Here is a 14,268-nt window from a genome sequence, read left to right on the forward strand (position 1 = left end):
CCTGGGAAAGGAGGCCTTTTGGGGATCTCTTGGAGTTGTTGTTTGTCAGGGAGAGCTAGGCCTGCTGGTGTTTTCATATCTGCCTTTGGGAAGTGGGGAAGGGCTGAATGGGTCAGGCTTTTGGGTGGCTTCTTTGGGGAATGGTCCTGGGCTCTAAGGTCTTCTCCTGTCTCCATGCTACAGCTTTGTGGAAGCGATCAGAGATCCACTTTAGGATGCCCCTCTTGTGTCCCCCAGTGGGCTTTCCAGAGCACCTCTCTGGCCACATTGGTGGACAGGAGGGATGGCCACTGGTGCTAGTGATGCTCTGAAGGAGTCAAGATTCATGGCCTTTTCTTGTCCCCATTTCAGTCCTTCGGAGCCACAAGGAACCTGCGCCAAGGAGGAAGAGAAGGAGGAAGTTGCCTCTCAGGCGTTTGCTGTGGAGGTCCATCCCTCTTTGTTGGTAAGGAAAGAGTCTTTCAGACCCACAGAGGGGCCTCCTCTTTTGCCCAATAGTGTCCTGAGAAGGGACCATGACCTGTGGTCAAGCAGTGAAGGGCCCCGACCCCTTCCCTCGAGGGTGACCAGGCGTCCTCCTTTTCCAGGACATGTTTCTGTTAGGAAATGACATGGATGTGGCCACTAGGGGCAGCTGCTGTGCAAGTTATTTACAGCTCTAGTGACAGTTATATGTGTCAGCATTTAAACAGTGCATCATTGGAATGTTGATGCAACTGTCAACTGTCAGTTCTCAGCTGTCACTGAGAGAGAGTGAGACAGTTGGTGCCTCATGGTGGGTTGTTACTGGTGTCAGTTATGACAGTTGTTGTTATGTAACTGCCTCTCTGTTTAGTTATTATGCTTGTTTGGTTGGCAAAGTAACTTATTTATTAAAAGCCCTTGTGTCTTTCTACGCCCCCAACAGTTTTAACCTCTTGACCAGGACGAATTCCAAATGTCCTGTATTACGAACATGGCTAAGAAGCATGGATTTACATTGATCTTAGGTGGTGGGGGGAGGGGGTTGGCTTCTGTTTTGTAATGTCCTACATTTTCCATGAATGTACTGCATTTCATGGCGCCTTGTCCAATGTGGCTCAACTGTCCCAACAGCTGCAGTCCAACAATATCTGGGCTGCACATGTTCTAACATTATAATGTCACCCAATTGCTCTGCATTGGCTTGCCTTCAAGTGCAAATTCCCCTGCTCCTGAGAGACAGAGATGGAAAGCCCTTCAGTGGAGGAGTGTCCACATTCATTGTTCTTTTCCTTTTAAAGGATCCCCCACAAATGGAGGAGGCACCCACAGAGGTCAAAACTGAGGAGGAAGAAGGGGATCAGAAGTATTGCCTTTCATTCCATCTCCAATGGGCATGTGGGCGCAGGAGGAGCCATGGAGGGGCTTCTATTTGGACCTTTGTATTGTCTCTCCTCCCAGCTTCCAGAAAGAACCCTTGGAGAAGAACGTCACCCATAATGTCAATGAACCTGCCATCTTATGGGTAAGTCAGTGAGGGGAAAGTGGGGGAATCCCCTTCTCCCCTTTCTTAGGGAAAGTTATTTGGGATCAGGGCCTCATGTCCCCTCTTTCATTCCCCCCTCCCTCGACTTTTTTCACAGGATTTGGAAGGTGATACCTGGAGAATGGAGGATGAGTGTGACCCCTCTTCTGCTTCAAACAGGTAATTTGTTCTCACCTGGGATGGATGGCTGCTATGGCACCTCACTTTGGGGATGTGGCTAAGTGCTTCTGGAAGAAGCACTCCCATCCACAGTCCATGGGCTTCATAGGGATGCCCTTGTGGTCCTCATGGCCTTTTTCTGCCCTTATTCCAGACTTCTGGAGCCACAGGGGGCCTGCGCTGAGGAGGAGGACATCTCTCAGAGGTTTGGCATGGAGAAGATTCGCTCTTTGTCAGTAAGGAAAGAGTCTGGCTGACCCCCAGAGGGGGTCCTATTATTATTTAATTATATACATATTGATATAGATATAGATATAGATACACACATACACACACACATACAATGGAACCTTGTGAAGAGAACACTTCTTCACCTTATTTCTTCTCCTTAAGATAGCAGTCCCATGGGTTTTTCTTATCCCACCGCTGTCACCATATTAATTTATGTGACGCACACATTCTTCTGTCACCAAAATATTCTTATGTGACACTGGGTCCCCATACTAAGGTGGACCCTTATAAAAATCACTGTTTTAAAAGGACTGTGTATTGATAAGGATGGTAACATGGATGGGATTGAAAATGAAGACAAGCTTTATTTAAAAATAAAATATGAAATTTATTAAACAGGGGTTTCAAACAGACATTACTTGAATATCTTCAATATAAACATATGTTCATGGACTTGTATTTCTTAGTTTGGTTGGTAAGGTTACTTTCCTATTGTCAACTTTGCCTGCATCCACACTGGAGAAATAACCCTGTTTGGTATCGCTTTAAGTGTGACTTGGCTCAAGGCTCTGGAATTCTTGGAGTTGGAGTTTGTTGTAGGCCCAGAGTGAAGCAGAGCACCGTTCTGGGTCCCACAACAAACTCCAGCTCCCAGAATTCCAGAGTCTTGATCCAGGGCACTTAAAGCGGTGCCAAACCAGGTTATTTCTCCAGTGTGGATGCAGCCCTGGTTACAAATCAACTCTCCACAGAGTATCACTGTTACTGGTTTGCAAGGACTAAAACTGTCCTCCCCCCCCCCCCTTTTGCTTAGCTTTCTTAAGCCCTAAAATAATTCTGCTACTCAGGCAAAGTATAACCCGCACATTATTTCCACAAGGTAACTCCCTAACCTGGAGTATCTATTAGGACCTAGGTTATAATCTCCTCACACTGGACTATAACCTCAGTTCCACTATGGAACTCACTAAACTAGATCCCTAACTGAAATCCCAACTGCCAAAACAGATTTTTCAACCATTTCTCTGTCAGCATCTCATTGGCTGACACTTTCTGGATCGTGATTGCTTGTTGCTATGCTAGGCTAATCTATCTTTTCGCTATACTTGTAATCCGCTGGGGTTTGGTTCCAGGATCCCCAGTGGATAACAAAATCCATGGGTGCTTAAGTCCCATTGAATATAATGGCAGAGCAAAATGGTGTCCCTTATATAAAATGGAAAATCAAGGCTTGATATTTTGGAATTTATACTTTTTTTGGAATATTTTCAAGCCATGGATGCTTGAATCCATGAATAAAAAAATCCATGAACAAGGAGGAGGGTCAACTGTACACACGCACATCTATATATAAAGAGAGTCTTGATGGTTTTTATTTCTCTTCTCTCTCTTCTCTCCTCACCACTTATTTTCAGAATACAGAAGACTGGGCTGTGGATGATGACATCCATAGAGAGGAGAATGAGGAACTTTGCCCTTAGTCCACTTTGGCCAGGTACTCTGAGGGCAGTTAACAACAACAAATGGGAGGATGGCTGTTGTGGTGCCTCACCTTGGGGACGTGGCTAGATGCTTCTGGAAGGAGCACTCTCATCCACAGTCCATGGGCTTCCATAAAGATGCCCTTGTGGTACCCTCAGTGGGCTGTTTGGAGCATCATTCTGGCCCCATTGGTGGACAGAAAATGGCTTTTTCCTGTCCTCATTTCAGACTTATGGAGCCATAAGAGGCCTGTGCTAAGAAGAGCACCTCTCAGAGGTTTGGCATGGAGGAGATTCGCTTTAAGCCAGTAAGGAAAGAGTCTTGCAGACCACAGAGAGTTCTCATCTTTTGATCTCCTGTACTTACTGCAGGATGCCCAATAGTGTCCTGAGAAGGGACCATGATCTGTAGTCAGGCAGTGAGGGATTCTGGCCTCCTTTTCCAGGATTTTTCAACCTTTTGACCAGGAGGAATCCCAATGTCCTCCATTATGAGCATGACGAAGAGGCCCATTGAGCAGGGTGGCCATGACACCTTCCAGGACACGTCCTACATTTCAACCTCCTGACCAGGAGGAGAGCGTGCGAATGGACCCGCTTCCATCATAATAAATAAAACCATAATAAAGTCAATGCACACCCAAACAAATAAACTTGCTCAGCATGTTTCAAGGCTTGTCACATACAGTAGATGGCAGTTAGCTAATTTCCCGCCTCTCTCCCCCCCCCCCCAAGAAAAGAAGGCTCTGCATCATCTTTACAAGACGTTCTGCCATCTGGACCCTTCAGAGGCCGAGAAAGTTGCAGACACATTGGCCCAAGGGCATATGGAACTCGTCTTGGACCATTATTTAGAATCACCTTGGGAAGATCCAAAAAGGTAGGCTGATTGTCTCTTATTGTCCCATGCATCCCTGGGCCCTGAGCCTATTTTCTCTCTCTGGGGCTGGAAGTCCAGTAAGGATGTGACTTCCCTCTCCTTCCCTGATTCTCTTGACAGCGTCTGTTATACGCTCATATCTCCTCATGCCCTGTTCTTCCTCTTGGACAAGATGAGTAAGTGCTCTTGGTTGGCTCAGCAGAAAGAGGATTACTTTGCAGGGAAAGTAAGGACATCACCCAGAAGGAGGTCCTTCCTGCTGATCCTTACATGGCTGCTCCACACCGAGCAAATTCAAAGGGATCCCATCTGCCCCTTGTCTTTGGGAGTTGGGGAGAAGGGCCGGGTGACCATCCCTCTTTCCTGATTGTCTGCAATCAGTCCTCTTATTGAGGCCAGAATCTCCTTCTCAACTCAGGCAAGGGCAATCAAAGCCATTGGGTAAATAATAACAGACATCTCTGATGAAGAGAAGCGGACGATCTGGGTCCCATTCATTTCTAACACCTTGTTGTATGTCGTGGTCATGTATGAATCCAGTCCCCATGATGAGACCTGCAAGAACTTCAAAGACTTCATGTCACTAGAATAAGTTGTGTTACAAGGACAAGCTGGGAGAGAAATGGTCAGTGGAGTTTCTAATCCACTGGATGCGGTTAAATGGAAGAATGCAAATCTCTCTTCTGAACAAACAAGATTTTCTGTCACCTCTGGCCTTAGGTGATATTTGCTCTCTCTTCTCTGCAAGGGTATTAATTCACATCATTAATGCTCTGTGGACCAGGTTCTTATCCAACATGACTGCCATGATTCAGACCTTCCTTGATGCCACCCATCATGGTGAGTCTTGGTTCCCTCTCTCTGGGGGAGAGGGCCTTGGATTTCCCCTTTCCCCAACCCCTGAGCCGTGGTGATCCCTCAACCCCAAAATAAAGGGAGAATGGGATTATTTGCAGCTTTACTGAGGAAACAATAAAGAAAGTCTATATCAGTTGGAGAATGTCCATTTGTGATATTACAGCCAGTGGGCTTCAAATGGAAAATCAAAAACATCTCTGCTTTCTCTGTTCTCTTTCAGGAAGATGATCCCACCGCTCCTGCAGGACCAAAGGACCATCTGCTCCTGAAAGGGAAGATATGTAAGCCTTAATACCTGGCTGAGGGAAGCCACCAGAAGATTGCTGCAGGTCCCACTCAGGAAGGCTTCTCCTAGGACCATTCATCTGGGCAAAGAGGAGGGCAGCCCAGCAACGCTCCAGTCTCAGGTGGCAATGTCCTTTCCCCTACTACTACCATCAGCAGTAGTATCATCAGGCTGGCCTGCAGAGAGCCTCTGGAAGCAGCTCCCTGGTGCTGTGCCCAAGGCCCTTCTGGTGTTGGAGAGTGATGGAGGAGGAGGAGGCCTGGAAGTGGCAGAGGCAGTAGTGGGATAGAGACCCATCCACCTCTTGCTCCCACATGCTTGCCTGGGTCTTCTCCTCTTCCCTGCCCATTGGACCCCTTGGCACTAGGGTAAACCTCACACTACTACCATCAGGCTGGCCTGCAGAGTGTGTCAGGAACCAGCCAATTTCGTATCGTTTAGGTCCCTAGGGAACCCCCAAAGTTGGCACCTTGAAACTAGAACCCCCAAAAGGTGGCACCTGCAAGAAGACCCAGAAGAAACTGGGGCCAGCAGTGATCCATGTCTAGCACTTCAGATGTTCGTGAACCTCATCATCCCTCTCCATTAGCTAGAAGCAGATAAGAACTATAGCCCAATGATGCATGATTCCCAATCTTGTGCTAACAGAAGCAGTTCTAGCAGCTGAAAACCTGCACTATGTTTGACTCATAATACTGGGCATCTTTTTTTATTTGTAAGGACAAAGAAGAGAGGGTTGAAATGATTAATATGAGAAAGTTCTTGAGTGCATACATATTAATATTAAATAGCTTTTTAATACACAGAGAAAATTCAGTGTTGACTACAATTTGGCTTCAACATGAATTGCAATGAATGGATCTTCAGCTTGACTATTAATCTGAAAATCACCAATGCCATTAGCAGCAACGTGGATTTGAATTCCAGTGCAGAGGTTGCCGTCCTTTTGTCCAGAAATAACATCACAGTAAATGCCAGGAGGAAGACCCGTTGGGAGGCTTATCGACAAGTTCCTGTACAAAGACATAGATTTTCTTTGAATTTGTGCTTTTCGATAAACAGGGTTTACATGGTAATGGTTGCCTTCTTGCCCTCAGGCAAAGATCTAAATAAGGGATAAGGGATCTAGTGTTTTGGACAAGCACTGTCACAATCCCTATCCAACATGGCCATTGATCACAGATTATGGGAACTAAAGCCCCGAATAAATGAACAAAACAGTAAGGAGACAAATTCCACATAATCAAAGATGGTCAATTGTTTATTTCTTTTAAGATAGCCCAATGAATTTCTGCCTATATGAGAAAAGGACTTCTTCAGGGATTAAAAACAAATGCAAATATATTATAGGTATTAAGACAAGACAACACTGAGGCCCAAAACACACATGCAACATGATGCAGCTTTGGGCCAGGTTGGCGGCATGGTATTTAGACAACGCATACCCCAAATGTTGCTGGAAGCCATGTTGATGCTGTGCCAAGCAAGAAGAACTGGGCCAAAAAGGAGCAGATATAATCCGCTTCTTCCAACAGCCCGGTTTAGGATTGTGGCAGCGGCTTGGATCAGGATTGGGTTGCTGTAGTCCCAGTGTGATCAGAGCCGGCATGGTCCTTTTGGTCTGTCTGCTTTGGGCCTAAATTAACTACAGGTATATCCCATAAAACCACATACAATATTTTTTGTATCATTAACATACATACACTGCAGCAGAAATCACTGGAGTTATAAACACTCTCCAAAACACAGGGCCATTAAGTATTAAAAGAACAGGGTCTACTGTTCAGTATTTTGTAATATATACATTTTCCAGATAGTCCTTGAAAAGGAAGAAGCAATTATATGTGTTGGAATCAGTCACAAGGGCATCTGCTGCAATCTATTCAGGTAATTACACTGAGCATGTGGAGCTTGTCTCCTTACTGTTTTCTGCTTTTCACAAGCTTTTCAGCACTCTCATCACTGAAAGGCAGCAGGTAACCTGGCAGATCAAGAGCGTTTGCTTCCCTGGATATATTTAAGTTAAGGCATCTGCCATATGACAAATAGTTTATTATGTGATCAAACTTATTAGATCTGTGCTGATTAGATTTACAACAATTAGCATCACCACCTGGATGGGTGGAAATTATCTTAGGTCGAGTTCCTAGAGGTCCATGCACCCATTCATATACTCTGGGTATATTTAAATTAAGGCACCTGCCATAACATAAATACATAACTGTTCCATGACCAAGGTATAAAATATTTGACAAGCTTTATCTCTAGCTGCCAGCTATCCAAGTAAAACTTGTGATTGCACATGAATCTCAGTACTGGCCACCACACATCTATTAGTGAGCAGTATAAGGCTTACCTGCCTGTAAGCATAGAGATATATGGTGGACATACACTGAGGAGCAAGAATTGACTATGGCATCCACAGTTTGTTTACTGACAAATCTCTCCACTTCAACAGATTGAACTTAGAAAGCAGGAGCCAAGGTTAGTCCCACCCATATTGTTTCCTCTCACTCACATAAATGCTGTCTTTCTTTCCCCTGCCCATCTGTGCTCAGTGTCCCTCCCAAAGAACTAAGTACTCCTTCTCCCTTAGGCAACCAACTTCTTATTCTGTCTCACACAGACCCACCCGCCCATGTGATCATTTTCTCTCCTCATCCTGGAGCTTTTTCTTCTTTGCCAGGAAGTAAAGCCTGCTATCTGGCAACTGAAGATGGTACTGGACATGAAACACTGTGTATTTAAAAATGTTAATCTGTTTTTAAAAAATAACCATGAGGCACACACCCACAGAAAACCTTTAGCATGCATGTCACATTTCAGAGGTCTAGGTTTCCTCATCTTAGACCTATGGCAGAGTCATACACAGATACCCCTTTTCTTAGTACACATCAGGAGAACTATACATGGCCCTCCAGATGTTTGCTCTATTGTACGGCAAATCTCATCAGCTTTGGCCACTGGTTATGCTGGCAGATGGGAGGTGCAGTCCAATGTCACCTGGAAGGCTGCAGCCCTGGCACAGTCAAATATCAAGTAGACATGCAACAGACAACAAACAAAATTAATATACTCACAAAAGAGTGAATCAGCTTTAAATGCACACTAGGGCACCACAGGCTATCTAAGGATGCAGAATAAATTACTTTCATCTGCCATACACATTTCTAAATTCCTCTGTCCCTAAGTGAATGTACCTGTCATCATTATTAAACACAATAAATCCTTTGCCATCACGTCCAAATGCCACCTGGTTGTTGTTGTCCCACCAATTTGTAATAGGCTGGCGATGAACAACGTTTCGGAACATCACCATGTTCCTAGAAATGGAAAGAAATTAGATCACCATGATGAACTGTAGTATTAGTTATTTGAATCGTAATAGTTAGAAAACAGATTTATTCTCAAGTAGTGTCAGAACACATTTAATGCTGATAAGCTACTGATACTCACCTTATTTGATTCCAACGATGTTCACAGACCCAGCCATTGCCACAACTGCCATCTGGGTTAATTGTAACAGGTTTAATTGTTCCATCACTATTGCTTGGTGGTCCAATCCAGTCATTCAAGTCCTTTTAATGAAACATGACATTCAATTGAATAGATAAGAAATGAAATTGTAACACAAATATTACAACATGGAAACTGCTAGGAATGGCTATCCCATGTTTATTATGTACTGGTGGAGAACACATACACGTGTTACTTGTAATCATTATAGGGAATGTTTCTAGGGATTTAAGATTGATTGAAATTTTGTTTTAAGAAACTCTAAATTTTGAAATTCATAATCAAAATACAGAATTCAGTTCCTGCCATTTTTATACCATGCATATATAAATTAGTGAACCAGGTGTCATATGGGTTACCAGAAAGACTAAAATATTTTATTTTAATTTATTTAACATAGGTCCAAAACACAATGCAGAAATAATCCAGTTTGAGACTGATTTAACTGCCCTGGCTCAATGCTAGGGAATCCTGGGAACTGATACAGAAGTCTAAATGTCTCCCAAAACTACAGTTCCCAGAATTCCCTAGCACTGTTGGGGGGAAATTAGCTTACACTTTGTAAACCACTTAGGGAGTACTTAAGTGCACTGATAATCAGTATAGAAATGTACTTGCTATAGCTTGCTATTGAGCCAGGGCAGTTAAAACAGTCTCAAACTGGATTATTTCTGCAGGGTGTTTTGGATCTTAGATGGCTTGCAATAAACCTTATCTGGGTAACTGCTAAGCAAAAACCAACAAAATAAAATGTTGGTAAAATATAACAAGTAATTTTAAATGCAGCATATATTTCTCTTCTAATAGAGACAGGATAAAACAATTCATATTTCAGACTAAAGACTACAGGGAGGGAGTCAAAGGGTCTGGGTGAAAATGAAGGTTTTACATCTACCGAAACACACACAAAGGGAAGGTACAAGGCAAACTTCTATTCCACAGCTAGGATGTCAGCGACTAGAAGGCACTGCTCCTTCCACCTGGCTAGGACACACTGTCTACTCTGTAAAGTTTAAAAATGAATACAGTAGGACCTTGGTATTCACTGGGGATTGGTTCCAGGAAAAAACCCTCTGATGTATACCAAAATTCATATATGCTCAAGTCCCATTATATGCAATAGCATAGAAAAATGGAATCTCTTATATAAAATGGCAAAATCATGGTTTGCTTTTTGGATATATAAATTTGGAACACCCAATTTCCAAGAAGGATTTTGATGGCAAAATGATAGACATCTTCAAGATTAAGATTACATTGAATATTTTCAACATTGTAGCCAAAAACTGGAGAAGAGTCCAGCTTAGCATGTCTTCATACCCAAACATATCAACGATTTGGTACAAAGAGAGCTTTTTGAAAACCTAATTGGCTTTCAAGAAGAGATCATCATTGTCAGGACAACAAAAAAGAAGGGAAGGATCAAGCTACCCCTTTCTGCCTACTGCGCTCCCAAAGTGTATCAACCTCCACATTTAAAACATAAAACTACATGCTTTTATATTCATTGTAATATATAATTTGACTGTTAGAAAATGGAATTTAGTATGGTAATCACACTGAAATTTCCCTCCTACCTAGACTCAATATTTAAGCTCAGGTTAAGAAGAACTAAGCTGGAAATGGAACAAAGGAAGAAAACAGTGGGACCCTATAACATCTTTTTAAGAACAGATCCAACAGTTTTTGCTTTTCCTCAGCATCATCCCACCAGCCTATCTTATAATATTAAAAACCTGTGCCTGAATTTTCTTATTACAATAACATCCAAAATCCACAAAACAGTGTACTTTGCTACATGGCCAACACGGCTACCCCTGAAGTTTCTTGTTTTCTTTTCCCACCCCACTCCTATTTCTTTTTGCCCTTGGCTTTTTTTAAAACTCTAAGCTTGAGGGCAGTGATTTTCTTGCCATTTTGCAACTGATATGCAAGACATTTTGAGAGCCATTCTGGCTTTAGGGCCTATAAATAAATGATTCACTCACTAGTTCAAAGGAATTCTGATACAAGAACTCACCTTCCTCATAGTCATAATGCAGATCTGGCCTCTATAAACACACCCAAACTGGTCATAGGAGAACAACTATTGAAGACTGGATACCTACAAAACTAATTCATATAACTTAATGCCTGTGGGGCAGCATTTTGGTCACACCCGTAGATTTCCCTCACCAAATTTGCCAGTCTGAACTTCTTGCAAAGTTCAAAGTAAGACTTCTTTGTCTAAATAACTGTATTCTGGTTCTGAAAGAATTCTTTGCCATCAGTTGCCTCAATCCAGGGAAAAGTTAGTCATGATTAAGTCACAAGAAAATAATGGAATGTAGTGATGCAAACATTTCAATGCAAATTAAGCACTGCTAACTTTCTTTGGGTTGAATCCAGTTTATTTCGTAATATTTCAGTCTCTTTTCCAAGTGTTGATACAATCTCTTAAGACAGAAGGGCTGATAAACAAAATCAACAAACAGCTCTATCTTTCTTGTGAACCAGAAGAAAGTTACCTTTCCATGCTGGATATCTCTTGGCCACCTGTAGCTTGATATTATTCTTGTGAATCCATAGGGATGAGCAAGCATAAAGCCAAGTGCCATTTTATAGAGTCTGTAAAATAGGTTAGAGAGATAATAGGGTACAGAGTATATGCAGTCACAAAAAATGATACTGTTTCAGGACATGTTCTGGGCTGGTATGATGACAATGAGCACACTGAATTTATACAAATTTCAGATAATTATCTTATGCCCAATTATCTGGGAGTAAACCTACTTGAAATAAATGGACTGATGTCTAAGCAGCTTGTATGAGCTTCCACTGCAAAAGGCATGCCACCTCCCAAAGCAAAGATAGATTACATGTGGCCCTCAAAAAGCTGCTAGACGTCAGTTCCTATTTCTAACCAGCACAGCCAGTTATGAAGGGATGAATCTTGTGAAGTGTATTTTGAAGAGTAATGCAAAAACATTTTAAAAGCAACTCCTCACCACCACCACCTAATAATACATTTTCCGGGACAGGTAGCTTTTAAAGAACCTAAAATGAATTTTTTCTCTCTCTCTCCCCCCCTCTCTCTCTCTCTTTTTTTATATAATATATATATAAATACACACACACACACACACACACACGGAAGAATTCTGCAGTGATAGAATCCATGACAATAATTCAGCACAAATAATTATGCACTAACATATGAGCACAAAGCATTAATGCAATGTCTGGCCCTTTTCCTAATTGTGAACATTTCTGCATGCTGCTTATTTCATTTATTTGAGTGAAAACAGAGAAAAATGTAGGTAAGATCTTATTACAACAGATGGAAGAAATTGACCTTCAGTAGGGGTATCATTACAAAGTAGAAATGAGATACATTGCGGTTTGCAACACAGTGATGGGCAACACATTGATATCTGCAACCAGTGGCCCAGAACAGCAGATGAGATGCAAGAGAACTCAAGGAAAACCATCAAATCTGGGCATTTTGGACAGGGATCATGCTGCTGGCCTGCAGGAGATTGTTATCCTTGTCTAATTTCAGATGCAGTATGTATTAATTGCACTTTTGCATGGTAAAACAACCAACTGTGGTTATTGTTCACAACATGTGAGCATTCCAGGGCCAAACCACCCTTGACGCAGAATGAATTCCCTGACCCAGGCAGTGGATCAGGAAGAAAAGGCAGCAAAACAGGCAACCCTGCTTCTGCTGTCTGCCATCACATCACTGGAGCAAGACACTGAAGCAAATAGTTCAGAAAGCCTTGCCAGCTACGTTCCAAAGCAGCTGCTTACTCGGTGTTTTGCCCTGCTTCAAAGTCAAGTATTTGGATAAGCAAGCTCTGTGGAGAATCACATCTAATGTAGAAAGTAGTAAATACAAATCTCCAGGGTGCTAAGCACTCAACAACAGAAATAACCCATGGGATGGAAGCAATTCTGTCTCCCATGCTATTTAACATTTACATGAAACCGCTGGGAGAGATCATCCGGAGACATGGGGCGCGGGGTTATCAGTACGCTGATGACACCCAAATCATTTTCTCTATGTCTCCGACTGATGCAGTGACTGGGGATGGTGTCTCTCCTCTCGTGGCCTGTCTGGAGTCAGTAATGGGCTGGATGAGGGAAAACCGACTCAAATTGAATCCAGAGAAAACGGAGGTACTAGTGATAGGTTCTCCTGGTCCAGGAATGGCGGTGGTTCCACCTGTCCTGAACAGGGTCACGCTCCCTGTGAAGGACTCCGTGCGCAGTCTTGGGGTGCTTGTTGACTCGTCACTTCACCTGACCGCTCAGGTGAATGCGGCGGTCAAGAGCACTTGTTATCAGCTTCGGCTGATTCGCCAGCTGCGCCCATACCTGGCCCAGAGGGACCTAGAAACTGTTGTACATGCTCTGGTAACTTCGAGACTGGATTTCTGCAACGTACTCTACATGGGGCAACCCTTATACCAAACTCGGAAGCTGCAAATGGTGCAAAATATGGCAGCCCGGCTGGTCACTGGCGCTCCCAGGACCAGCCATATAACACCAGTTTTAAAAGATCTTCATTGGCTGCCCATTCGCTTCCGAGCTCAATATAAGGTGTTGGTAATTACCTATAAAGCCCTAAATGGCTTGGGCCCAGGATACCTGAAGGACCGCCTCTCCCCGTACATTCCGCCTCGCACCCTCAGAACGTCTGGGCAGCAGCTACTGAAGGTGCCTGGGGCTAGGTTGGCCTCCACCACTCGGAGGACGTTCTCCATAGCTGCCCCAGCCCTTTGGAATGCGCTGCCCACAGAGCTCCGCTCGTCCACTACCCTGGCCCAATTTAGGAAGGACCTTAAAACCTTCCTATTCCAACAGGCATTCCCCGAGTAAATATCCTGTGGGCCTCCCTCCTCTCTTTCGTGGCCAAGAGGTTGGGCTTTGGGGCTACTGTTGGTTTTGTTTTTAAAAGTGTTTTTATTGCAATTGTTTGTATTTTAATATGTTGTTAGCCGCCCTGATCGGAGGAAGGGCGGCATATAAATAAAAATTTTATTATTATTATTATTAATTCCATCTCAGGCAGTGGAACACCTTGCACCACTGCTGAAGGACAGAAAGCAGAAGCAACAGAAATGCGACATTGCCCTTACAACTCCATCTAGCCCCTTTTTGTGTATCTGAAAGGTAGAATAACTTGTATTTCATTCCCCCGAACTGTGTTTCTTGACAGTTCATAGGGAAAATGAGAAAATGCCCAATATTTCTCAATGTGTCCCTGTGGTTCCCACCACTGGAATCTAAGGGGTGAAACAGATGGGCAAAATAAAGCAGTTTCCAGACGCTTTGAAGGCAACATGTTTAGATAGCGCATGCT

The 14,268-nt window shown here is 43.3% G+C and overlaps 2 protein-coding genes across 8 annotated transcripts in view; one reads left to right on the forward strand and one right to left on the reverse strand.

The window, feature by feature from the left end:
• On the forward strand, positions 1 to 6,209 carry LOC121928828. The gene is made up of 8 exons (XM_042464059.1): positions 1 to 445; positions 1,263 to 1,486; positions 1,605 to 1,666; positions 1,821 to 1,902; positions 3,313 to 3,392; positions 4,114 to 4,258; positions 5,007 to 5,098; positions 5,337 to 6,209. The coding sequence occupies exons 1-8, from the start codon at positions 284 to 286 to the stop codon at positions 5,342 to 5,344; spliced, it is 855 nt and encodes a 284-aa protein (XP_042319993.1). The 5' UTR covers positions 1 to 283; the 3' UTR covers positions 5,345 to 6,209.
• The window catches only part of LOC121928826 (pancreatic alpha-amylase-like), a 26,166-nt gene continuing 18,077 nt past the window's right edge, over positions 6,180 to 14,268 (reverse strand). For all 7 annotated transcript variants that reach the window (XM_042464057.1, XM_042464058.1, XM_042464052.1 and 4 more), the window contains 4 exons: positions 11,426 to 11,525; positions 8,859 to 8,980; positions 8,603 to 8,725; positions 6,180 to 6,415 (listed from right to left, as the gene is read on the reverse strand). In XM_042464057.1, the coding sequence (XP_042319991.1) occupies positions 6,226 to 6,415; positions 8,603 to 8,725; positions 8,859 to 8,980; positions 11,426 to 11,525 (535 nt within the window). In that variant the 3' untranslated portion in view covers positions 6,180 to 6,225. The remainder of the gene's footprint in view (positions 6,416 to 8,602; positions 8,726 to 8,858; positions 8,981 to 11,425; positions 11,526 to 14,268) is intronic.

This window comes from Sceloporus undulatus, chromosome 4 (genome assembly GCF_019175285.1).
Source record: "Sceloporus undulatus isolate JIND9_A2432 ecotype Alabama chromosome 4, SceUnd_v1.1, whole genome shotgun sequence".
In the NCBI taxonomy this organism is placed as follows: domain Eukaryota; kingdom Metazoa; phylum Chordata; class Lepidosauria; order Squamata; family Phrynosomatidae; genus Sceloporus; species Sceloporus undulatus.